Source organism: Haliotis asinina, chromosome 14 (genome assembly GCF_037392515.1).
Source record: "Haliotis asinina isolate JCU_RB_2024 chromosome 14, JCU_Hal_asi_v2, whole genome shotgun sequence".
Lineage (NCBI taxonomy): Eukaryota > Metazoa > Mollusca > Gastropoda > Lepetellida > Haliotidae > Haliotis > Haliotis asinina.
In genome coordinates, this window is record NC_090293.1 from 29,183,575 (window position 1) to 29,208,997 (window position 25,423).

Sequence of the window (25,423 nt, forward strand, 5' to 3'; positions counted from 1 at the left end):
GTCACTGAGTATTTTTATTTCACTTCAACCCATGCTATCTGAAAGACTGTGTTGTCTGTTCAATTCGAGGGTATGGTTATTCTTAAAATCACATTAGTTTCGAGCAACATATTCTGGTCAACTGGGTGTTATGACTCGATGACCATGTTGAGTTTACAAAAATTCATTCAGAATGTTCAGTTCATTGTTTTACGCTGCACCCAGCAATATTCTAGCTATTTGGTGGCAATCTTCAAATATTCGAGTTTGCGTCAGACAATTCAGTGATCAACAGCATGAGCATCAGTCTACACAATTGGGATAAGATCATAACCAAGTCAGCGAGCCTGACCACCCGATTCTGTTAGTCTCGTCTTACAACAAGCATGGGATGCTGAAGATCAGTTCTAGCGCTGATCTGCACTGGATTAGAATGTTTAAAGATCAATGTACAGCCAGAAATGTTTGATGATTGATTGTGTTTCAGATGTTCTTGGGTTAATCAGTTGATCGATTTTGCTTCTTAAGTGAGATGAGATTTTTCTATAGGTGTTCCTAAACATGACTGCACATAATGTTCTTGAAATGTTTCACAAATATAAGGACCGAATCATAAGAACTGAAATGGGATTGAAGGCAAAACCTGGGTGGTTGTCTGTCATACTCCCAAACTGTAAGCTGAGATGGGGTGGCCTAGTGGTTAATGTGTTTGCTCATCACACCGAAGACCTTTGTTCATTTCCCCACATAGGTACAGTGTGTGAAATCCTGAGTTATGCTGTGATAATGTTGGAATATTGTTAAAAGCAGTGTGAAACCACAATGACTCACTCACTCAAAAAGTTGGAATGGTGCTGATTAATGATGTAGTTGTTCATGCACATTTGTCTTTTCCAGACCAGAACTTCAAAACCGTTCACTAATTCTTCACCAAACTTGGCACATGGATAGATCTGGTGGTGTACTGGTGCCTTTCGCTAGTTTTGGAATTCTGAATAAAATACATTTTGCGTTTCATGGCAAAAAGTTTGACTTTGAGTTTTGCATGTGTGCTCTTTTCAGGACCAGAACTTCAATACTATGTACTATTTCTTCACCAAACTTGGCACATGAATAGATCTGGTGGTGTACTGATGCCTTTTGCTCCTTTTGGAATTCTGAATAAAATACATGTATATTTCTGTGTCTCCATAGCTATAAGTTTTACTTTGACTGAATTTGGTGGTAGTGTTCTTTTCCAGAGCAGAACTGTAAAACATTTCAATATTTCATCTCCAAACTTAGCACATAGATTGGTCTGCTGGTGTACTGGTGCCTTTTGGTAGTTTTTGAATTCTGAATAAAATATTTTCAGTACTCTCCTTCCACTTTGCCGAAACATTTGACATCATCATAACATATTCATGAAGAGTATTTTGCCTTTGCAGGGAGTATTGATGACTTAGTCGCCTTGTTAACTTGTTGAAGTGTAAAACAGTCTTCACTCAATAAGGTGACCTCATCATTAATCTTTTAGAGATGTTTAAAATGTCTTGTCTGTCCATGGAGTTTATCCAAAACAGCAAACTTTTTGGGAGTAGGTTTGTGGTAACAGAAATAGTTCAGCCAATAGCACAAAGGATACTGCATGTTGTACATTGTAAAACCTTTGGTTTGGGCCTACCTTTAGAATACAGCACCACAAACGTTAGAAACACGTCAAAATACTCTTTTACGTGATAAGGATTAGGGCTGGGGTTGTGTTAGGATTAGGGTTATGTTAACCTAAACCTTACGTCCTCATGAGAAACTTTCAATCTCCAGCTTGAGAGGAGGGCTTTAACTAAATTACAAGTCTGAAGCGAAGTCTGACAGACCTTTTAGGCAGTAACTAGCCATGTAACACAACCTAGTCACCAATGACTAACCAAAGCCCTAGCTCTGGATGCTCAGTGTATTTATCACTGCACTCAAGTCTGTACAAAACAATTAGTAATCTCTGTCATGAGCATCAGTCTACACTTCTGGGTGGTGGGAATGGGGTAGCCCAGTGATAAAGACGTTTGCTCATCACACCAAAGACCTGTGTTCAATTCCCATATGGATGCAGTGTGTGAAACCCATTTCTGGTATCTCCATCATGATACTGCTTGAATATTACTAAAAGCGGCATAAAACTCACTCACTCAGTACCACACTTCAAGGACATGATGACAATTCCAGGATGTTTACCAACCAATTCCTTAAGCAGCTTCTATCCACAACCATGCATTACTGAAGAACAATTCTAAAACATGCATGGATGATTATTTGTCTGCAATAACAGGAATTTCTTGTATTTCAAACTTGTTTCATTCGTAATAAGATAAAACATAGCAATAAAGTCAGTAGTTTTACATTCAATGGTTGTACAGTTGTCATAGTCAGTAATAAGCAGGACCAAACTGAAATCTGAAAAACCTTCACCTCAGAAAGAATATATTTGCATATAGTTGAACAGTCACATAAAGCACTAACAGTAGACCATTGTCAACAATAAACTTAAATAATGCTTATATTTCTATACATAGTTGCTGCCTTGGAAACATTTCAATATCTTATATCACATCAACAAATGAATTAAAATTCATTGATTTCCCAGAGCAAGAGACCTGTAGCTCAAACTCTACCCTAGGACCAGCCTAGTAACAGTGGGCACGTGGTCAATGAAATCCGGAAATCATTATGCAAGCATCAGTTAGTGAAGGGAAGACTTTGGTACATAAAGATGCAGATCCGGTGAGCAGTCTCTGAGCGACTTCAGTTGTAACATTCTTTAACACATTAAGTTTGTGTGCAGACCCAAGGCTTGTGGAACAGGACTTTAATTTAAGGACGAACTGGAAGACATTGAAACTGTTCACTTCAAGAGGATTTAGATGCAGGGAAGAACTTGATGACTTCGACATCATTTTGAAGAACTTTGAATTGGTAGTCCATAGCAACATCAGATGTGGAGAGGAACTTGATAACTTCAATGTTTTGAGGAACTTTGAATTCGATAGTAGTTGGTCCTTGGCAACATCAGATGTGGGGAAGAACCTGGTGATGTCTTTAATATTACTGCAGGGAAGAATGTGATGACTTCAACAAGACTGAGATGTAGGGAAGAACTTCATTATAACTTCAGCATCATTACCAAGACATGTATAGTTGGTCCTCGGGAAAATCAGATGCAGGGAAGAACTTGATGATTTTCAGCAACTTTGGGAAGATCTTTGTACATTTGGTCCTCAGAAACATCTCATGTAGGTAGGAAATTGATCAGAAATATTCAGGACCATTGAATGGACCTGTAAAAGTAAACACTTTTGTTGAAGCACATGGATAAGCCCTAAACTAATGGATTTTTATATCCATCAGCACCATCATCGCTCTTGCAATTTCTTCCTTTAGAAAAGTTCAAACATAAGTTCAATCAGGCTAATACATGTTATACATATGTACCAAAAGAATTAATGAAACATTTCTAACAAGTGATCAGTTCTGGCCAAAGCAAATACCCTTCCTGTCAAACTGAAGACATTAAAATGGTTAATGTTCAATGTGTCAACAGGAAAGAAACGACAGGGTCTTATGATGATGCCGCAAATGTCCCACCATGTCGAAGGGGCGGCGTATCCCGCCTCCCATGGTCTTGCAAGGTGGAGGTGGTGGACCATTGGCTGGTGGTGACGGTGCTATCGTAGCCGAGGTCGGTAGAAGTATGTTTCTCGATGTGGTTTCGATGAGGAGGGTCTTTCAGAGAAAGGGCAACTTCCTCCTGTAAATTACATGTAACAGAAACTTAAATTTGTAAAACAGTCTGTATTATTCAACAGTCTTAAATCACTAACTCTTTACAATGGACATGTCTATAATGTAGATTAAACCCGTGGAGATACAAATGTAAACAACTTAGATACGCTATTCACTGGCTCGAATCCGAGATATCATGTCATTATGACCCCTCCATCACCAGGAAAAAAGGGTCATCACATCCAAATGTTGCTGACACCACACACACACTTCAAATCCACATTTCCTGTGGGATTTCATTATCTTCTGAGATAGTACCTCATTAAGGATCAATGCCGACCTCCTGAGACTGGCCTCCACCTCGTCTTGGGCCAAGGCTTCCGCTTCCAACTGAATATCTTCATAACGACCCTGTTCTTTGATCAGCTGACTTTCCTCTGCAACCCTGCAGCAACCACAGATATAACATATACTAGTACTCATGGAAACGAATACGGGAACAAATCAAAGTACCGATGTTCCTATATTCTTTTCCAGGTTTACCCACAAGTTTTGTATTGTGGTGAGGGTGAAATTCTGTAAATAAATAAAGGAGCACTTTCATGTGTTCCCTTACTCATTTCCAAGAGTACACATTTAGGGGATATTTGGGAGTGTCTTCAACTTTATTTTTCTTCACGGTCAAAATCAAAATTTTTAGAATGTGGTCAGATATTGCTGATAACAAATTACACTTGACCACTACTAAGAGCAATATTTCTGAGGGCCAAGGATATGTACCTTCTACATACAGGCAAAGGTTAGACCAAACGTCTTGTACATATAAATTTATATACTTATATGTTTCAGCATGGAACTTTCTGTTGGGAGCGATTTCCGTTTGAGTGAACTTTTGGACGCGGAGAAAATAACTTATCTGGAAACCATTATGCATCATATAAAATGCATCGTATATGTATTAGTTTGTCATACGCCAAACTTTGTGCCGCAACATTTGATTACTTGCTGTTTGAAAAATAACACTGACATCTTTGTAGCGCATACAGACTTCCTTAATTTATTGTATGGCATTACAGATGTATCCAAAATTCACATTCCTTCATCTCAAAACAACTGCGCGATTAGGATATGCATGCATTATCACCACCGAAAGTGTTTTAAACATCTTGTTTCTCGGGATTCCAGTTTGCAAGTGACAATCTAGAACAATAAGACATAACCCAACCCCCTTCAGACATCGGTGTCAAAGCTTTAAGTAGTTTGAACGATAATTTCAACACTTCCATGTTACAGACTTGCAGAAACGTAAATATATAGGCAAGATTAACCTGTTTGAAAAATGATTTTCTGAACGTTTTTAGCGGAGTAAGTTAGCTGTAAATAGTGTCAGAACATTAACATCCATGCTGGTAACAACTGGTAGAAATATGTTTTTATTAACATGCAAGCTTTTTAGCTTTGAAATTATACGTTATGCTTTCAAACGTGGCGGTATATAATATAACATTTATTTCAGCATCTCACCTATCTTCCTGACATCGTTTCAGCCTCACAAAATCAAACTGCAGACTCGTTGACTCGGATCCACCGTCGTCCGCCGAGTCGTCCAAATCTGTAAGCGACGTCATCGAATCGAGATGGCAACTGAGGTCAGTCACGGACTGTCTTAAATCCAAACGGGAACCGTAAAGGTCATTCATTGACCTTGCACTCCTTAGTTTACCACGTTGGTATTCATCATCGCTCATAGCGCCCAGCACTACACCGATATCTTTCAAATCTAAGGTGTTCCTCAAGTCTCGATAACGTTCCTCGAAATGCCTCTGCTCTGTCGTATTGTCATCAAAACTGAACAGAGATTTATCCCGCGAAGAAAAAAACACCGGATCTGTTAAATTCCCCATGGATCTGGATAGATGTCTCCCAGGGCTCGAAGGAAAGATGCTATCTTTCTTCTGAAAATCTAGCACTGGTGATTTGGTTCCATTAGCTGATGCCCTTTTTAAACTAACATGGAGAAGATCTGTGACGTACTTTAACTTAAGCTCACTGGGGAGTTTACTGACTGATACCTCCCGAATTCGGTTCACTATGGAATCATACGGATCGTCATTCTCCACCACGTCTATGCCCGACTCAGAACCTGTCATGTCCTGTACGGGCTTAGCTTGGTCCTCTGGCACATACTGACTAGATGTCACATCTGTTTGATCAAAGGTAAAATGGTTCACCGCTTTATCATTCGGATTATCCGGTGTAAATGTAACGCGCACAAAGAACTCTTTACCATCATCCCGTAACGTCTTGGTTTGCTCAAATCCCGGTTTACGGAGAATGAAATTTTCCGAATGCACGGCTGAACTGGTAGCAATGTCGTCTTTCGGACCATTTTTCTTGTGCTCTCTTTCCTGTGTTTTGTCGTGTGTTACGCCTGACAGCGCTTTCGAATGTTCAGATCGATACCTTTTCGGTTTAACTGGTTTCCCACTGGATGAGGCCCTGGGCATACTGTTGTGTTTGCTGGTGTTTTTCGTGTACATTTTAGGCTTGGCTTGGCGTTGTTTGCTCACCGGACTGCCTGGGCCCAGGGTTTCTTCTTTCCAGTTAAAAGCGGCTGTTACCAGTTTGGTAGGAAGTCGTCTGCTTTTTAGTAGACGTTGAAGAAACCTTACCCTGAAATCATAAAAAAAAAATCATCCATAGGTTCAAAATGAAACGATGTTTTATTTAGGAATTTTGGCATCGCGAGGTGGACGACGTGGCGTACTTAGTTGGAATCAGCAATATTCGAGCTATTTGGTAGCCAGACATAAGGGGTTAACGCCTCGATGAACAGTATATACCTTCCCGGTACAGCGGGGCACAATAGATACGGCAGCAAATATTTATTTGCCCTTAATCCCACGACTGCTTTCTAATACAGAGAAACACTTTAGAAACATGTTCGTTTTGCAACACATATCTCTTTCAAATACCTTGTAGTAGATGTCTCGACATAACTGATAATTGCTACAAGGCGGAAGGTACGGGAACTCAATCCTCACCACGAGCCGACAATACTAAGTACACATCAAGTAAATAAATAAATATGGCCTGTGTCCACGATGGAAATATCGGTTCAGGGTGACTTCACAGAGCATTTAGTTAAATGGCTGATTTGCTTGTTAAAATGGTTTATGTTTGATATGTTGTTTTACGCCCCACTTAGCAATATTTCAGCTATAGGGTGGCTGTACAATAATCGAAGCTGGACCAGAAAATCAACTGTCCATGCACCAGCATGTCATCTAAGTAACTGGGGTACGATGACAAGTTTCAACCAAGTGTGATCACCCGATCCCGTTTGTCGCCTCTTACAACAAGCGTGACTTTCTGAAGATCTAACCCGGATCTTCGCGGGTATGTTATAACAACTAGCGAGAAAGACATGCATTGGTAGGAACCTCGTTGGGCTTCTAATGATCGAGCGTTTCGGCTGCTTTAGTCTGTAAGCTATATAATGCCTTGTATTCAAACTTGCTTACAAGTCACAATTTGGAACCAATTACACAATTCGAGATTATATTCGTGTTATTTGCCTCTCCATACAAGAAGTTGCTGAATAGTAAATCTAACCTTGAACTTCACAGGTTAAACCCTGGTTCATATAATGTAATGAGTTATTACCAGGTCTGGCAAACTGTCGATGTTTCCTGCTTTCAGTTCACAAGCTAGTACTTTAAAGGATCTATCCAGAGAAATCTAGAACTGGATTTCCTAGAGAATGAATGGATTTGCTGAACGTCATTTGGAGTTATACCCTTGATATGTCAATGTGACCCGTAATCAAAATAGCCTTATTACTAGACTCTACATCTGGGAAAATGACGCAAAATTGGCCACCGAAAGACAGGATGATTGGCTCACCTGAGGGCCAGGGAGTGAGCCTGCTGCTTGATAGCCCTATCCATCCGATGTGGTATGTCCGAATCCATCTTGAGGATGTGCTCTTCGCGGGGAGGAGGATGTTTGTTGAGAAAGCTGATGACGGCCTGTCTCCACTCTGGTGGGGTGTGGATCAGTCTGTTGGGCGACATAGGATCAACTCTCTCCTTGAGACTGTCAGGGAGGAACTTCAGGACCTTCTTGTACCAGTGGACTGACTAGAATACAAAACAGACACCTGGCAATTATTAAACAGTCTTGTAGTTCCAGAATTCGCTTCTCATACATACATGCTCAGGAGATACATTGTGTGAAGCCCATGCCTCATGTAAGTGGCACTGTGACTCCGTCGACAACAAACGTGAAATTTTCATCGTTAACTCATCTTGTCCAGATGTATTATGAGAACATCTAGAAAACGGTGCAGGGAGCATGCAATATACGAAAAATACCAATGGATTTGACGAATGAACCCATATCAGATATTTGTGCAAGTAAATTAACATTTTTTTCTCACAGCTACAAAAACTATCAATTAAAAATATAATCCATATCGCAATATGATATCATCATCTTCTGTAATGGGGACATGCACCAGATCGGATAATTAAGTTTGGGCTTCTTTCAGTATTTTGTTTAACGGACTCGGCAATGTTCCATCTGTATCACGGCGATCTGTAAATAATCGAGCCTGGACCAGACAATCCACTGACTGACAACGTGAGCATCGATCTACGCAATTTGGATCCTATGTTAGCATGCCTGACCATCGTATTAGTTGCCTCTTTCAACAAGTATGGGTTAATTCTGATCGATTCAAAGACCGGTGCCGGTATTGATTGGGCATGCCAAAAACATTTTCATCAACGTACAGGGAAACCCATGAAAAGGGTATGGCCAGGTTTATGCGTACCTTCTCATACAGAAGGAGAAAGACGTGGACAGACATGTAAATATCCTGGAGTCTTTGCAGATCCTCTGCGAATGGGCTCATGACATCAGTCAGTTGTTGTGTGACGTCACTAATATCGCAGACGACTTCCGGATTTTCTTCCGCCAGACGTCGCAGTTTCTGAAGGGTCTCAGTGGCCTGGGTTAAGAGGTCCTAGGGGCAAGCAGGACAAGCATTTGTTCATAAAGATCTCAGACAGACAGGCAAACATATATTCAAACTACAGAACTAGTGTTTCATATTATGTAAAGATAGAATTTCCAAAATGGTAAGATAGCAAAAACAGACCACAGTTTATTGACAACAAATGCCCCCCACTGTTCATTGGCCTGTTTGTATATTGGCAGGCTTGTACAAGCCTATGCCAAAACCCACATGGAACTCACAATGCTCTCACCAATGTGAATGGGGAAAATACACTAGGAAAAAAACGCCCAAGCAAATCAGCACATAGTAATTTCTATGTGGATTCATACAAACCTACAATGGATATACATGTAATATATATCCTGATCAGGAAAGGAGTGACCCATCCTTAAAATCATCATCACACCCAAGTCATAAATTATGAACGGCCCCTTAATTTCTTCTTGGCACATGACAACATCTCAACAAAGGCCTTTAATAAATCGTATTGCAGAGTAGCAGTAATTATACATCTTCCTTGACATTAGTGCAACATGATACAAAAGTCACCCTTGTCCAACTATGGAGGAACTGTGTACATGGTCATATTTTGACAGCATAGTCAAGTCATAATCAGGGAACGAAATGAACATCGGGTTTGTGAAAACCCTGTATAGCATACCGTCAACCGAGTGATGACAGAACTTTCTATATCATTCCACGTTTTTAATCAAGGTTCTAAAATGAGGCAAGAACTGTTTCTATAACGACTGAATTCTTCATTTCCGATCAGATCCTCTCCTCCGGATGCCATCCTAGTTTAGCCAAAATTAATGCTAGTGAAATGGAAGATGGGATCTGAAGAAAAGGGCCATAACTTATAATAGCTGTGTATGGCGCTACCGTCCAGCCAGGCCATTCGAACCTAGTTCTGCAATGGTAGAAATTTGCATATGACGGTGTTGCATGACCAGACCATACAGCCAGACACAGCATCATTGTTGCTTAGGGTTTTTTGTGTTTTGTTTTGTTTTTTGTTGTTGTTTGGTTGTTGTTGGTGTTTAATTTGTTATACAGGGTAGTTCGATAGTTCGACACTCTCGACAAGAGTAAATTACAAGAATGATTCCTAACAATGTTCACTCACTACCGTCACGCTAGTAGGTACGGCAAATAATATATAATTAGCGTCATGTCAGTAGGCACGGCAAATAACAAATAACTAGCGTCATGCCAGTAGGCACAGCAATCATTAAAAAACATCTCTGACGCACCTTGGCGGGTTCATACAGTGATGTTGTGAAGTGGGTCCTGTACAGCTCAGCCTGGCTAAGGGTCTTCCCGATGGCTGGATGGTCCTGGAGCTGTGGCTGATACTTCTTCACGATTGAGGTGTGGATCTGCACAGTCACATCAGACATTTGTCAAAGGTATTATGTTTCTTTCAGAATGTACGAGTAAGTGAATGAATTCGGTGGATACACATATATCTGAAAGGCCAGTGGGAAAAAAGTACCCAGACGTGACTATTCACATCATTCGTCGGACGTACTGATACAATTCTGATATGATTTGTAGTTTCTGAGTTGGGCAGATCTGAACACTGGGTAGACAGGCTTGAACGTTCCGCCTATCACACGTTGTGAGCGAGTGAATATTGGTTGAATATCGACTTTCATAATATTTCAGTTACATAACTGCAGGTCTTTTTATAAGGGATGATGGGGTAGTCTAGTGGTTAAGACGTTCGCTCGCCACTCCGAAGACCCGGTTTTGATTCCCAACATAAGTACAACGTGTGAAACCTATATCTGACATTCCCCTCAGGCAAACTGCTAAACGCAGTGTAAAACCATACTCACTCACTCTGCATTTTTATATATAGGATGCGGTCATATACCAATTTGGCGAACTCGTAGGTTGGAGTGTAATCCTGAGATACTGCTCGAGGCGGGGCTGAAGTCACTATGTCAACCGATTAGTGTAGCTACAATCCCTCTTACCTTCGAAGATCTCTCCCGACACTTCTGGACCTTGTGGGTGACGTCTATCCTGTTTTCTGCTGCTGCCCACAGTTCCGCAAGTTCCTTCTGATCGTCTGTCAGCAGACGATAACTGTCACGCAAACGAATCTCAGCACTACGTAGTGTGGTCGCATGCACCTGAGCGAGCAGCCCATGCGACTCAGGGTTCTCCAGAAGGTACAAAGCCTGCTTGCACTGCTCGATTGTGTCCTCAAGGCGAATCTCCCTGTAAAACACCAGTTATTTGATTTGGTGACGTCAACATTCACTCACTCATTTCAGAATGGATATGTATGTTTTAACACCGTATTCAGTTGTACTGAACAGCAAAAGAAACGCCAATTTGGAAAAAAATAACTTTCATAAAAGTAAACGTTCATGTTTATGTCTTCTGTTTAAAAACCTGACCAAAAAAGTCAGAGTTGCGTTTCTTTTGCTGTTCAGTATATTTTCACGCGTTATGGCGATCCATATAGATACGGAAACAACTGAGTGTGTACAATGCAAAGGTGACATAACAAAGGCATGCACGACTGATATCTGTAACAGTTGTCGCCTCACTTGAGCATAGCTTGATACTGCTGTAGTTGTTCCTGCCTGAGACGCAGCAGCTGGTCGGAAGGTTTGTCTGCCAGGTCGTAGTCCTGTAACAGCTCCATCCGGTCCCTCATTGCCGGAAGCTTCCGGAGCAGATCATCGCTGGCCTGCAGGCTTGGCATTATGATCTGAAGGCGAGATTGGACGACATTCAAATCAGTTCATCACATCCTGAGTGATCTGGCGAACATTCAGCTGAATGTATGTTATTCGGGCCGAGAATAAAGATTAAATGAGATTTAATTCAGTGAATCAAGTATAGAGGCGAGAATTAACGATATTTAATTATGTATATCACGTGAAGGGTGTTCACCTCTATGTGCCACTCTCCTGAGACGAAAATAGACATCAATAATGGCTTTCATGATAAACTGCGACATTCAGCAAAACATTACACAGACTGAGGATGGAATGGATATTTAGTAATTAACAGTCGAAATTATCGACATTAATCTGGAACAGATCCTAACCAGGTCTTTTATATTGTGTATGAGTTTCGCCACAGTTATCATTGTAAAGAGTCAATTATCCAAGTATACAGCTATTGGGAAACCTGTAAACGACGTCAGTATGATGATAAACGGACAAAGGCATACACTCATGGACACGATGTTCAGTCACATTTATTAGTGTCATGTCTGTATATATGTACTTACCATAGCATACTACTCAGCGTTTGCTAAGGATAAAGTTTTCACAACATCGAAATCATCAAATACATAAAGAGTGAATTATCCAAGTATACAATTATTGGGAAGACTTTAAATACACTCACGTACACGATTTGCACGAGGTGGCTTACAGCCTGTGTTCGAGGCATATTGCTGGAATCGTTTCACATTGTAACCAATGAACACCTGTTACGCTTGGCTCCTCAGTATCAAAGACAGTTGGTCAGGCATGTAGGCAAGTTTGAACTTGATCAGCCTCACGCTGCAGACCGGTGAAGGTCCGGGGTAGAAAGGGCCATCAGCAACCCATGCCATAGCAGGTGACTATGCTTATCGTAAGAGGCGACTAACTGGATCGGGTGGTCAGGCTCCTGACTTGGTTGAAACATGTCATCGATTCTCGATTGCGCAGATCCAGACTCGGTATTTCACAGACCACCGCCCTATAGTTGAATATTTTTGAGTGCGGCGTACAATTAAACTCACTCACTCACCCTCATGTTGCAAACACATTATATGGTCTTTGGCGTTATGCACGTTGTGATAGGCAGGGCATGGATCAACAGCTCAGCGACATGTATATGACGACAGATTTCCTCCACACAGAAGGAACATTTCCTTGAAGATTTCTCAAACTGCACCAAGACATCCTTTCTTTCACCAAACTCAGAAATGGTCCGCAGAGCGCCAGGTTTGTTGTGGTTTCTCCGAATTAGGCATTGCATATTCTCTGTGAGGATTGTCTCCTGTGCTGTAGGACGACCATTCGCATCCCACTCCAGACTCCAGGTAAATGGCAGGGACGTTTGGATTGGACTGAGGATCGTGCCCGTTGTACAGACCAGGAATGGACTTCAGTATTTTCACTACTGAATCGAGACACTGTTTCGACTTCACAATTACAGGGCCCAAGCCCAGAATTTCAACTCGACATAACATGACCGCTGAAGACGGAGCTCAGTAAATTGAGAGGTGGAATCAGTAGAACTGGAAGAACCGATCTCCATGCCATCTAGCCTAATGGCAGCTGTGCAAAACCTGGATATGCTTTTGCAGTCTGACGAATTTAATCATAATGGACAATAGCACATAGAGTTTTAGCTCATTATATACATATCGAAACACAATACTGTCTTTGGCTATTTCAACTGATGTACATAATTCGATGTATTACCTTTAAAGGGATGATCCTTAGGAAACTGGTACATTAAATTTCTCTTATCTGGATCAAAATCCAGCCTAAAGACCCAATTTGCCGGGTTCACGGATCTAAAGCACGACAGCAAGCAAGTGTGTGACGGCTATGAAGCATACAAGATATCATGCTGCCATTCTAAGCAATATCAGCATGACGTGCCAATCATACGATATTTCTGTTAGAGGCCCGGGGTTAATATATAATATATACCAATCACCAGCTGCTGCTTGCATGAGCTTAATCCCCACACACTGGAACAATGGTAAGAAATAGATCAGCTGTAACACATGCGTATACAAGATCACGCGGTTTTCCTGAATGTAATCTGGATATGACCCTTCCCATGTGACTGAAGGGGCTTCCCGAAATTGGCGCATCCATATAGCTGGACAACTGATGAGTGCATCATAAAGCTAAACTCACTCACTCCTGAAATTGGAATTTTTCTGAGGAAACATTCTTTGTCTCCAAGAATTCTTATTAGATATAGTGTGGACATGAGCCCAAGACCAGGAACATGCGTTAGATATGAAATGGGCCGTTGTTTTAAAAAAAACGGTTTTGTTTACATTAGGATTCATTGAAAAATGAACCGAAAGTGATAAGCTGACAGAAAATATGTTTGTGAAATGTGGAAATTAACTCCGTGACTGGTAATTGTATAGGCATCAATAATTTGACTGGAAATGAACATTTGACCGGAAATGAGTCATAACACGGGGAACGTATAGTCCGTGTATTATAACCATTAGAATTACTCTTACATTGTGGAAATACAGCCATGCCTTGTGGTTGTAGTGCAGTGACCCCCCAAACTCGGCAGTTAGGTTACTTGGGTCGATGTAGGTGATGAGCTCACGCACCGTCTTCACCAGGATCACCTGCAACACGCCACAGTAGATCCTTCGTTTCAGCATTACCCAAGTCACAGAAACACTCAGAAAGGAAGAAGCCTGTCTGATTCAGACGTCTCACGTTTTCGTACAAAAAAGATAGTGAAGTCACCATGAAGAGCACACGAGTTTAAACTCACCTTAAATATAGACACATTAATAAACTTTTTGCTGGGTTTCAGTCCCAGGAGCTTCTTCAGCTGTCGTGACCTGTCCTTGGACTTGGGTTTCACACAGTACACGGCAGCAATTCGTCCCCTCTTCCGATGCTATAACAGTAGTCCATATACATGTAGACTGGTGTAACAATAACCCATATACATGTAGACGGTAGTATAACAATAGTCCATATACATGTAGACTGGTATAACAATAGCCCATATACATGTAGACGGTAGTATAACAATAGTCCATATACATGTAGACTGGTATAACAATAGCCCATATACATGTAGACTGGTATAACAATAGCTCATATACATGTAGACGGTGCTATAACAATAGCTCATATACATGTAGACGGTGCTATAGTAATAGTCCATATACAAGTAGACGGTGCTATAACAATAGTTTATATACGTGTAGACGGTGGTAAAACAATAGCCCATGTACATGTAGACGGTGCTATAAAAATAGTTCATATACATGTAGACTGGTATAACAATAGTCCCACATACATGTAGACGGTGCTACAACAATAGTCAATATACATGTAGACAATGGTATACCAGTAGTTCACATACCTTCAGTTGATGCTACACACTTATTCACACCTGTAGATGATGCTATAACAATAGTTCCTATACCTTCAGTTGATGTTATACTATTCATATACCTAAAACAATAGTTCACATATCTGTAGATAACGCTAAATCAATAGTTCCCTAACAACAGAGGTTAGTGATGGTTACGTGTTGTGATCGTTCAATCAGTTGTTTATGGCCTATCACTCATAAACTACCCTTCATCCTCCTCGTGCTTCTTCAGAGGTTGTATGCAGAAGACATTCGGACTTGATCTGAACTTCAGTTCTTATCAAGTAACAAAATGAAGCTCAACTAAAAACTGCTTTTTGCAATGTGATATCTAGTCTGCAGTACAGACCCTGGAGCAAATATATCCAAGAAAGCCCATGCAAGTCTAGAAAATGTGGCAAGGCTAGATTTCCCTAGCTTCAGGAAATGAAGGAAGTCTAAGGGCTCTATTTCATTATATTATTATTTATTTTTTTTACTATGAACTTTTTTTCAGTAAAATATGTTCATTTCAGAGACTAGTTGTTAGTCTATAGGATGTCCTTCTTTTGGGTTAACCATGCGGACATAGTCACTAGATCTTAGACGTTTGCCACTTTCGAGAACCCCCCGGGATTACAGGTAATCACTCCGGACTGATTTCTGTATACTATAGGACGGAAATTACGGTACCTCAGACAGTTGGTTATCACTAAGTCTTGTAGGAATTCGTTTGTTTATCCACTGCGTACGGTGGATATACACAGGGCTGACTGTTCGTAGAAATAGCTGGAAAAGGTCATATACACTGAGTCATCCTACCTCAACTGTCTGTATGGACTCGACAAAATTGGTGACATCCCCTTTAGTGGCGTTGTACAAATCTATGAGGCAGGCTACACAGGGGGATGTCTGCGACGACACCATGCTGAGGTAGTGGAGGAGAAGCGCCACCAGTTCACAGTGTTCCAGCTCGCCACACTTAACGCTGACCAGGGGTACGCCGAGGCCATCAGTGCCGCCTGCAGGGATGAATGACTGAGTGAGTAATGGCATGAGTAAGTGAGTGAGTTTGGTTTTACGCCGCAATATTTTTTATTTTGGCATTATTCAAGCACCATGACTGCAGGTAACACCAGAGGTGGGCTTCAAACATTGTACCCTTGTGGGGATTTACCATCGCCCATTGTGAATCAATGAATTGACGAGTGGTTCGTGCGGGTGTTTGAATATGGTAGTGAATGGGTGGTTGAGTGAACGAATGAGTGAGTAAGTAACTGCAACTTTTTGGAAAAATGGATTAAGTAAATTTGAATAAGGGTAGCTAGCAAGCACTCACACTCCTATAAAACCTATTCTTAAAGGATTTAAGATTTAAATAGATCCACTATTGTGACATGTTTATTTACAAACAATCCTGCACTAATACTAGATAGCCCATATGGTGTCTGTCGATGCTCTTGAAGTACATGCGTTATGTATAGTGTTATATGATCAACGTTGCACGAGATGATTCTTCACGTAACCAGATGAAATAACGGAGTTTTACCTGACAATATGGCGGCACCTCTCTCCAGCAACGTCTCTGGTACTTGAAGTCTAGGTTGTGTCATCGCTTAGTCTGGTGGAGGAAAACAATGGAGTGAGTCCTGTAGTTATATATAGCCCATTATCTGACATCAGTATAACCAGTAGCAGATGCATCGTCTTGAACAATATCAACCCACTGGTGTATATTTTCTGCTGTTGTAATAATGATTGGTTGGTTGGTTAACGCCCAGCTCAGCAATATTAAACTATAGTGAGGCGATTAGTAAATAATCGAGTTTGAACCAGACAAGCCAGTGATCAACAGCATGAGAATCGGCTTACGTAATTGGGTTACGGTGACATATGGCAACCACGTCCGCAAGGCTGACCACCCGATCCCGTTAGTCGCCTCTTACGAAAAGCGGGGTTGCTGAAGAGCAATTCAAACCCGGATCTTCACCGGTTCATTGTAATAATGAACAGATGCAAGAATGTAACGAAAGAAGGTATTCATATTGTTGTTACGTTGTTACTTCCCATTCTGTTGTTCACCGTCATTATTCCAGAGCCAAAAATAGTTGTTTCTCACTTATAAAAGAACAGCTGCAAAATGTTTCTAATGTAACTTCTTTTGAAATGGCGTTTACTTTAGGATGCACAGCACCCATCCGCCCACCCGTTTCACCCATCCGCCCACCCGTTCCACCCATCCGCCCACATGCAGTCGGATATATATGCCAAACTAATGAAATGTTTCAAACTAACTCATTCAAATAATCGACCATACATTCCTCTCTCCTTCAAGCTGAAAATTTTATTCATCTAATTGTGTCGTTTTACGTTTTATTCACAATGAAAGAGTTAATTAAAAACTACCTAAACATCCATGTTTAAGCCTAAGGGTGTATGACCATTTATCTTGAGAATAAATAGTGTTTTTTCTTATCTCGAAAAGAACATTCACGACCGACTGCTCCATTTTCTAGGTCGTGAACCGACCTATATTCTGTGACTGGTCCAAGTATTGATCAAATATATTGTATTTATTTTATATCTATTCCTTCGATTAGAATGGCGTCAGAAATGTGCCGGAACAGTATGTTGCATGCACCAGCCGGTCACAACCTGACACAAACCAGGCTAGCTATTCTCGAAACGTTCGTAGCCCTACGAAGTTCTTAAGCCCATTCTTAACACATTGGCTACGACCAAAGTTAAGAATTCTTAGGGCTACGAACGTTTCGAGAATAAAGGCCCAGGTGTTTAGATAACCTCTACTTCATCACAAAGCCTGGTCATGTCCGAGTTTGGCTGAAATAATACCGATACGAAGTAACATCTTAACTCACCAACTCGGCTTCATCAGACACACACACGTGAAGATCCGAGTTAGAATGACCTTCAGTAACCCATGCTTGTCGTAAAAGGTGACTAATGGGATCGGGTAGCCAGGTTGCTGACCTGGTTGACTTGGTCATCGTATGATATCCCAGTTGTGTAGAACGATGCTCATGATGTTGATCACTGGATTGTCTTGTCGGGACTCGATTTGCTGTCCCCTGTTGCTTGAATCTGCTCAGTGCAGTGCTGCTCTGACTTGTAAGTCACAATGAAAACACTTTTCAAACATGTTAATATTTAGTTGTTCTTTAAAAAATCTCAAAACACCTTCTTTTATACTTCAGTTTATTGAAAAAGTATATTTAAAGTAGGTTATACCTCTGGAAGTATAAAATCTGTGTAGAAACAATAGGAAGGGGTCAGTGCGGGTTTGTATGATTATAATACAAGGAAGGAAAAATCACGGAAGTGGACCCATTGTGTTTGATCACGGTCAGTGCAAACTATCAATTCTCTTACGCTGCAGTTCTTTTAAGCATTCATTTTAGTATAGATCTGTGTTTGCTGTTTAACGCTGCAGTCAGAAACATTCCCGCTATCTGTAAATAATCCAGGCAGGACCACACAATCCAGTGATCAACATCATGAGCATCGATCTAAACATTTAGGATACAATGACGTGTGTCCACCAAGTCAGCGAGTCTGACCACTCGTTCTCGTTAGTCGCAATTTACGACAAGCATGGGTTACTGAAGATCAGTTCCAGTCCGAATCTTCACGTTTCACTTTAGATGAGTCCCTGGTTTAAGCAACTGGTGTATGAGTGTGACGCACATCTATGTATACTAATACACGGACTCCCGAACCCTGAAATACATCCCGTCTGACGTGACGTAAGCGATATGGGTAGAAGGCTAGACTAGTCTATTAGCGCCTGAGAGCGGGACTTATTTCATTTATATGGTAGCTATTCATCTTTTGTAGCCACTGTTTGTATTTCCACTATTTAAAACCTGTCTAAACAATATTTCCTGTTGTGGTGTGAGCTTGTGTGCGAGCGTGCGCGCGTGCACAACAATAGCAAATGTCGGATCATTCCTTCAAATCAGTCAAAATTCTGCATAAAATTGCAACACAGGAGAAAGAGTACTTCAACAGAAGTCAAACCTGAGACTAATGCTCTGAGACATATCTTCTGTCAGGCTGGTTTCTCTCGTTTTGACCATACAGTAATCAACATAACATGTGTAAACAGAGGCACACAAGACGTCTTGTCCTTCAATACCTTTCTCTTCTCTAATCTGTACTCATAAACTAGAGGGCGAAATAGTACACACTCATGTTTGCTGAAAATGAATGACACAAACATGGTTATTCAGTTGACCTATGTTTGATACGGTTATTGAATCCTGTTTTCAGCCAAGCAAAAGTATTGATAGCTGTGTAGTTAAATCCAATTTCCAAGTGTATACTTTCCCGTCTTCCCTTCCCCCTATAACGTAAACCAGAAATTAATATCATAACATAGTGTGGTAAGTTTCCAAGAAGGTATAAATTATGAATAAGAAAATATTAAATACATGTGCTATGATTATGTATATTTAGATGGGTTTTTTTTCTTTTAATTTTCTTGGGGGTGGGGGTTGGTGGGTATTTACTTATTTGATTTAGTAAATACTTAATTCATTAAATAAGTAAATACAGTGTATTCATTCATTCATTCGTATATTTGAACAAAGGAATTAACGCTGCCGCTCTATTGCCTGCGTAAGAAAATACCAGAGCCATACATATTATCTGTGATCATGTCAAATTGACACGGAAAGCATATCGCTGCGAGCACCTGGTAATCTCATTAGATGTTATAAATGTGCATGAGAATGGAACTCTCACAGCTATAGTCACACTGTGTGGAACATTTACTTTATCCGTAAAGGCCCGGGTTAGAATATTGGCCTTCAGTAACCCATGCTTGTCGTAAAAAGAGACTAACGGGATCGAGTGGTCAGACTCGCTGACTTGGTTGACGCGGGTCATTGGTTCCCAATTCTGCATGTAGATGCTCATGCTGTTGATCACGCTTATTTACAGACCGCCGCCACAGAGGTCAAATATTGCTGAGTGCGGCGTAAAACTAACTCACTCACTAGCCGGAACATTTACATCACGGTTCTGCTAAACGGGGTCACTCTTGACAAACATGTTACCCTGCCATGACAAACCATATGGCAGTATAGATCCAAATCATGCCCTCACCAAACTAGCATCGCCAACTACAGTTTCTACCAGATTCCACTCACCTCGGGCCCTACCATATAAAAAAAAACACAGTTAAAACCTCGTATGATCCCTTCGGAGTAGGTAATTTGAAACGGCGTTGGGATTCAGTAAGTCGGCTGATAATTGATTGTGACAGTGAGAGAATATCAGTCCACGGGTCAAATCGGTACACAGAGTTCATAACACTGTCATTCACCGCCAATGTTGGGAATCAAACCCTGGTCTTTCGCGTAATGAGCGACCGCTTTAACTATTGGGCTACCTCACCGCCCCTTTGACGTTAATTAAGAGAACGTCGCTACATGCAGAAAACTAATGCTTAGTGTCTGAATATATACCTCCTTTTACACGCCTTTCTCTGCCTCCTGACACAAGCACATGACACGCATACTATCCAGATGTGCATAAAGTCATAATCATAAAAAATACACATCCAAAAAGATAATTGATTGATTAATTTCTAAATAATTGAGGTATGTTTTGCCTAGATAATTGAGCTATTATTTGCCTCGATAATTGAGTTATACATAACTGCATAATTGAGTTATTATTACCGAGGTAACTGAGCTATTATTTGCCTAGATAATTGAGTTATTCTCATCTACACAATTGAGTTATTTTTATCTAGATAATTGAGCTATTTATTGTCTAGATAATTGAGTTATTATTGTCTACATAATTATTTGTGTCTAGATAGCTGAGTTACATATGTTCAAAACAACTATGATACCTGTATGAATACCCTAATCGGCTAACCATAAGATCAGTGAAGAGTCGCTATAGATGGACAAGATAAATGAACATAACTCTATGACTCGAACTCTGCAGTCCTAGGCGACATGTTTACATGTTATAAGTGGGCAGATCTAGGGATATATAAATCAGCCACTACATGACTAGATCTCCTTCCTATCCTTTAATGCCGATGTGACGTTAAATATTAACTCACTCACTCCTATCCTTTAAAAGCAAAGGACTAGGACCACAGACTAGGACAACATTCTCCAGTTTTAGGCGACAAGTTTACATGTTATAAAGGGGCAAATCTGGGGATATATTAATCAGCCACAACATGACTAGATCTCCTCCCTATCCTTTAAAAGCAAAGGACTAGGACCACAGACTAGGACAATATTCTCCAGTTTTAGGCGACAAGTTTACAAGTTATAAGGGGGCAAATCTGGGGATATATAAATCAGTCACTGCACGACAAGATCTCTTTCCTTTCCTTTAAAAACAGAAATACCTGGCACCACGTATAGATAGTTGTCATAAGAGGTTGCTGTATACGTTGGGTAGTCAGGTTCGCTGTTTTGGTATATGAAGACATTGGATCCCAACTGTAAAGAGCGATTGTCATGATGTTAATCACTGGTTGTGTGGTTCACCCTCGACTATGTAGGAACCCAGTCAAATTGCTAAGTGCGGCATCAAACAACAAAAGAAAAAACGTGTTTTTTTTAACAACACAAGAAAAAACAACAGTACGTATCTGCACAGCATAAATCAATTTGTACTATATTTTAATTTCTCACAGTAAATTCATGTCATGCATCATTTCAAGCAGCTTGTCTTCTGTTCGCTGCACTTACTGTCACAGGATCTACACCAGAACACTACACATTAAGGTTCCCAATAACAGCTTTCTGAGGAAAGGACAAAATTCCTACAAAATTAACACTCGTATATTTCTCCAATGTAAAACGTAGAATGCACATATATGAAATCCCATCTTCTATTATTCTGTGTCAAATCTACATTATATTATTACAAATACCAGTTCGCAACAACATCTCCTTGTTCCGTCCTATTCAACGTCAAAATGCTAAAAATAGCCTTCTAAACTAATGATTTACACTAGCGATAAAGATGCTATTCTGAGAGAGAGAAAAGAAAACTAGAAGCCGTTGCGTCATTTCCGAAACGAAACTATGTTGGCGAATGAGTCAAGGAAACTTATCAATAATATGACGGTAATATGACACAGTGGATAATCCAGGGGGATGGAAACCAGATTACAAAAACAGCTAAATCACAATATGATTTATCCAATCCATCTCACACTTACAATAACAAAAGTATTAACTCCACGTAAAATACACTGCTTGTATTTCTCACTTTGAACACTTATTATTTGTAACGTTCTTGAAGCTTACCATATGACTGTTTGACGAACATATGATGAGGTTGTACATATGTAGTCTTGTTTTAGAATACATCTCACTCTTACAATGACAAAACTGTTAGCACCACGTGAAAGAGCCCTCTGAACGCTGCTTGTATTCCTCTCACAGGGCACTCAATATTTGTAGCATCCTTGAAGCTTACTGTATGACTGTTTGATGAAGATATGATGAGGTTGGTACTTACCTTACAAGATCTAGACGGTACAACTCATACCAGAACTGTTCGAGCATCCACAAAATACTCTAAGCCGAAAGACTGACGCAGAGTAAGAATTCACTGAAGTACCAAACCTCAAACCTCCCTAATCTTCCTGAGAAATGGTTTCTGATAAAACGACATGTCATACCGACACCATGAAATAGGTCAGTATCGAAGCCCGTGTGCATACGTGAAGCTAATATCACCATAAAGGCCACAGCATGACGAACGAAATAAACAAAAACATGTGTCAGATCTATAAAAATGATTAATACACCCAAAAGTATCAATTGCTAGTCAACATGTTACTTACCATTCCACATCCCCAACATTCAATATATCCTTATTTTGATACTAGCTTTAGGGCTGTTCAGCAGCGGTCATGTGAGCAACAGGTAGCGGACACCTGCTGCACGGGCGGTGACGTCAGTATTGATTTTCGTGTGTCGCTCTGTTTATATGAATGTTGATATCCATAAAATACCACGATAGGCTGGATCAGCTATGTCGGAGTATGCTCGTTTTAATGAAAGCGATATGATGAAAGTATCGACACATCCGCTTGGGAAGTTACCTGTAATCAATAACGCTTGAATACTCGTGTAGATGGCAGCCGTCAGAGAGTGCAACTCAACACTCATAACGTTACATTTGATAACGCTTTGTTGATTTAAGCATGTCATTTGAAACATATGTTCTCCAAATTGAGACTGTTAAGCAACGTCGTCTTTATCTTGCATGTTGACGCTGATTAAGGAGGCTTTTACGCCGATTTAGGGGAACATGACGGCAGGAAACCAAAAATATGCTTCATATATTTTACCCATTAGGAAAATCAAACTCCGACCTTCTGAGTGTCGAGTGAACGTTTAACTAAAGGGCCATCCATCTCGAAAAAAAACAACACTTTTAGTGACATCTGTTCTCTTTCTGTATGCATGATTTACTAAATCATTAAATATTTAAGGACCAAACCTTCATCCAGATATTGATTATATTCATCAATGGAATAGGGACCATGGGTTAGCCTTGTGATTAAAGAGTAGTCTCCACACTATAGGCGTTTATATGTGAAGTGATTCATGGCATTCTCCGAAATGTTAAAATTGTTGAAATGAGTGAGTGTGTGAGTGAGTTTAGTTTCACCCCGCACTCGCCAATATTCCAGATATATGGCAACGGTCTGAAAATAATGAAGTCTGGACAACACAATCCAGTCTGAAAATAATCGATTCTGGACCATGCAATCCAGTGATCAAAAGCATGGGTATCGGTCTACACAGTTGGGAACCGATGACGTGTCAACCAAGTCAGCGAGCCTGATCCCCCGATCCCGTTAGTCGCTTTTTTCGACAAGCATGGGTTGCTGAAGATCAATTCTAACCCGAATATACAACTTTTAAAGTTCTTAGAAGACACGTGCTTGAATCTCATTTACACCTAAAAGCACACATGCGTGCGTGTATGGGTACGTACGTGCGTTCGTGTGTGTGTTTGGTTGTGTGTGCTTGGGTTTGACCTGTGTAATATTCTTTCCAGAATCCATTTTTAGTCTCATCCTTCAAGCACGCACACGCACACACACACGTGCAAAGTCAATGAGCCTGTCATCCAAAATCCCACGATCGCGGGTCGATCACCGATTCGCATAATTATGAACCTCGGATTGTCAATACTACGCCAGTGTTCGTATAGTTTAACGTTCTCACACTACGCTGACATGTCATAACCCAACTGCATTTCTAACACATTCGTTTGTTGATTCGACATAAAGCCTCAGAATCATCACGACTTCCCCTCCTCTTGGTTTTATGTGCGTGCCACCTGTTTCAATGCCGTATAAATAAAGTTGGGTTGAACGCCACTCACATTCTGTTGCATAAGTGTGTTTCATTTACACCAGACACATTCAAGTTTACATAACATCTGCCTATACGTGTGTACTGAACTGGTTCCAAGGATGTTGCTTGCAACTGATTATTCGTTAATTGTTTGACGACGGGAGAAGCTACTCTTAAATTGGGGAAACAAGGATTCAATTGCCTTCGCTGTTCCGGAACATTAAACATTAGTTATTAGGCAGGTGCTATATCACACAGGCGTGTATCAATCAACCTTTTTCGTGTAATCCAAATATATTGCAGAGCTTTATATTTTGATAGTATTGAAGCATTTCGCAACCTTTTTAGCACCAGTCATGTGTAAGCCCGGCTTTTTTTAATGGTAGCTACTCACGTGACAAAGTGAGCAGTACACACAGAAAACACAAGGACAGGAATGAGCGGAGTTTCAAGCTCAGGTGTAAATGCTATCTTCCCATAAGACCTCCCAGAAGACAGACCGCTTGAAACAACACATTTTTATGGTTGGCTGCAAAAGGCTTAATTAAGTTGTACTAAATTCGGACTACGTGTTTATCTTTGAAACCTCAAGTGATTATCTTCACTTTAAATGTCTTAATATCACCAAATACCATGTTTATATTGGAGTTACCTATATACCCCCTGAGGGATCTAGGAATTATGCTGATGATACATTCGTTGACTTGAATACTGTTTTATCTGATGTATGTGAACGTTTATTCTTAATCGGGGATATAAATGCCCGTACGGGAATATTGGAAGATTATGTATCATGTGACTATGATATTGTAAATGAGGAAATACTTCCAACAGAAAGAAGTGTGATTTTATGAATGATGTTGATAAACTTCAATCATACGGTATTCCAACCCATAGATGTAGTGAAGACAAGGTTAGAGTAAATTCACATGGTGATAAACTTCTTGATTTTTGTAAAAATAATAGGGAGATACGTTGAATCTGTTCATAACTCAGATTTAGTTATACAATCTACTGTGGATGTTCTCAGTGAGGGTTCTGATAACCCACTCCGTGTAATCACTCATGTTAATGATGCCATAAGCAATGTGCTTGTCACTACAGCGGGTAACATTTTTGGATTTAAGTGCGAAAAACAACTACCAATACTGTAAAACATCCCAGAATAAATCTCGATTGTAAAATACCAGTA

At 40.4% G+C, this 25,423-nt stretch overlaps 1 protein-coding gene across 3 annotated transcripts; it reads right to left on the bottom strand.

Moving 5' to 3' along the window:
• Positions 1 to 2,259: 2,259 nt before the first annotated feature.
• LOC137261381 (uncharacterized) lies at positions 2,260 to 22,812 on the bottom strand. 3 transcript variants are annotated; one of them, XM_067799122.1, is made up of 15 exons: positions 22,704 to 22,812; positions 21,252 to 21,345; positions 16,404 to 16,475; positions 15,677 to 15,876; positions 14,261 to 14,389; positions 13,992 to 14,108; positions 11,323 to 11,486; positions 10,741 to 10,987; positions 10,012 to 10,137; positions 8,573 to 8,764; positions 7,642 to 7,877; positions 5,260 to 6,408; positions 4,054 to 4,180; positions 3,598 to 3,760; positions 2,260 to 3,290 (listed from the first exon to the last, which is right to left on the bottom strand). In XM_067799122.1, exons 3-15 carry the CDS (start codon positions 16,465 to 16,467, stop codon positions 3,262 to 3,264), a joined length of 2,943 nt encoding a protein of 980 aa, XP_067655223.1. In that variant the 5' UTR covers positions 16,468 to 16,475; positions 21,252 to 21,345; positions 22,704 to 22,812; the 3' UTR covers positions 2,260 to 3,261. The 3 variants fall into 3 exon arrangements, with proteins under 3 accessions (XP_067655223.1, XP_067655225.1, XP_067655224.1); XM_067799124.1 differs by lacking the exon at positions 21,252 to 21,345 and having other exon boundaries at positions 22,704 to 22,774; XM_067799123.1 differs by lacking the exons at positions 21,252 to 21,345; positions 22,704 to 22,812 and adding an exon at positions 22,376 to 22,586.
• Between the last annotated feature and the right edge of the window lie 2,611 nt (positions 22,813 to 25,423).

What these genes read in the sequence shown, in the direction of transcription:
- LOC137261381 (XM_067799122.1), bottom strand. Translation starts at nt 16,467, where the DNA reads ATGACACAACCTAGACTTCAAGTACCAGAGACGTTGCTGGAGAGAGGT. An exon ending in GTCGGGAGAGATCTTCGAAG is followed by an intron (nt 10,138 to 10,740) that starts GTAAGAGGGATT and finishes GTGACTGTGCAG; the next exon opens with ATCCACACCTCAATCGTGAA. An exon ending in TTCTCCTTCTGTATGAGAAG is followed by an intron (nt 7,878 to 8,572) that starts GTACGCATAAAC and finishes TTTGTATTCTAG; the next exon opens with TCAGTCCACTGGTACAAGAA.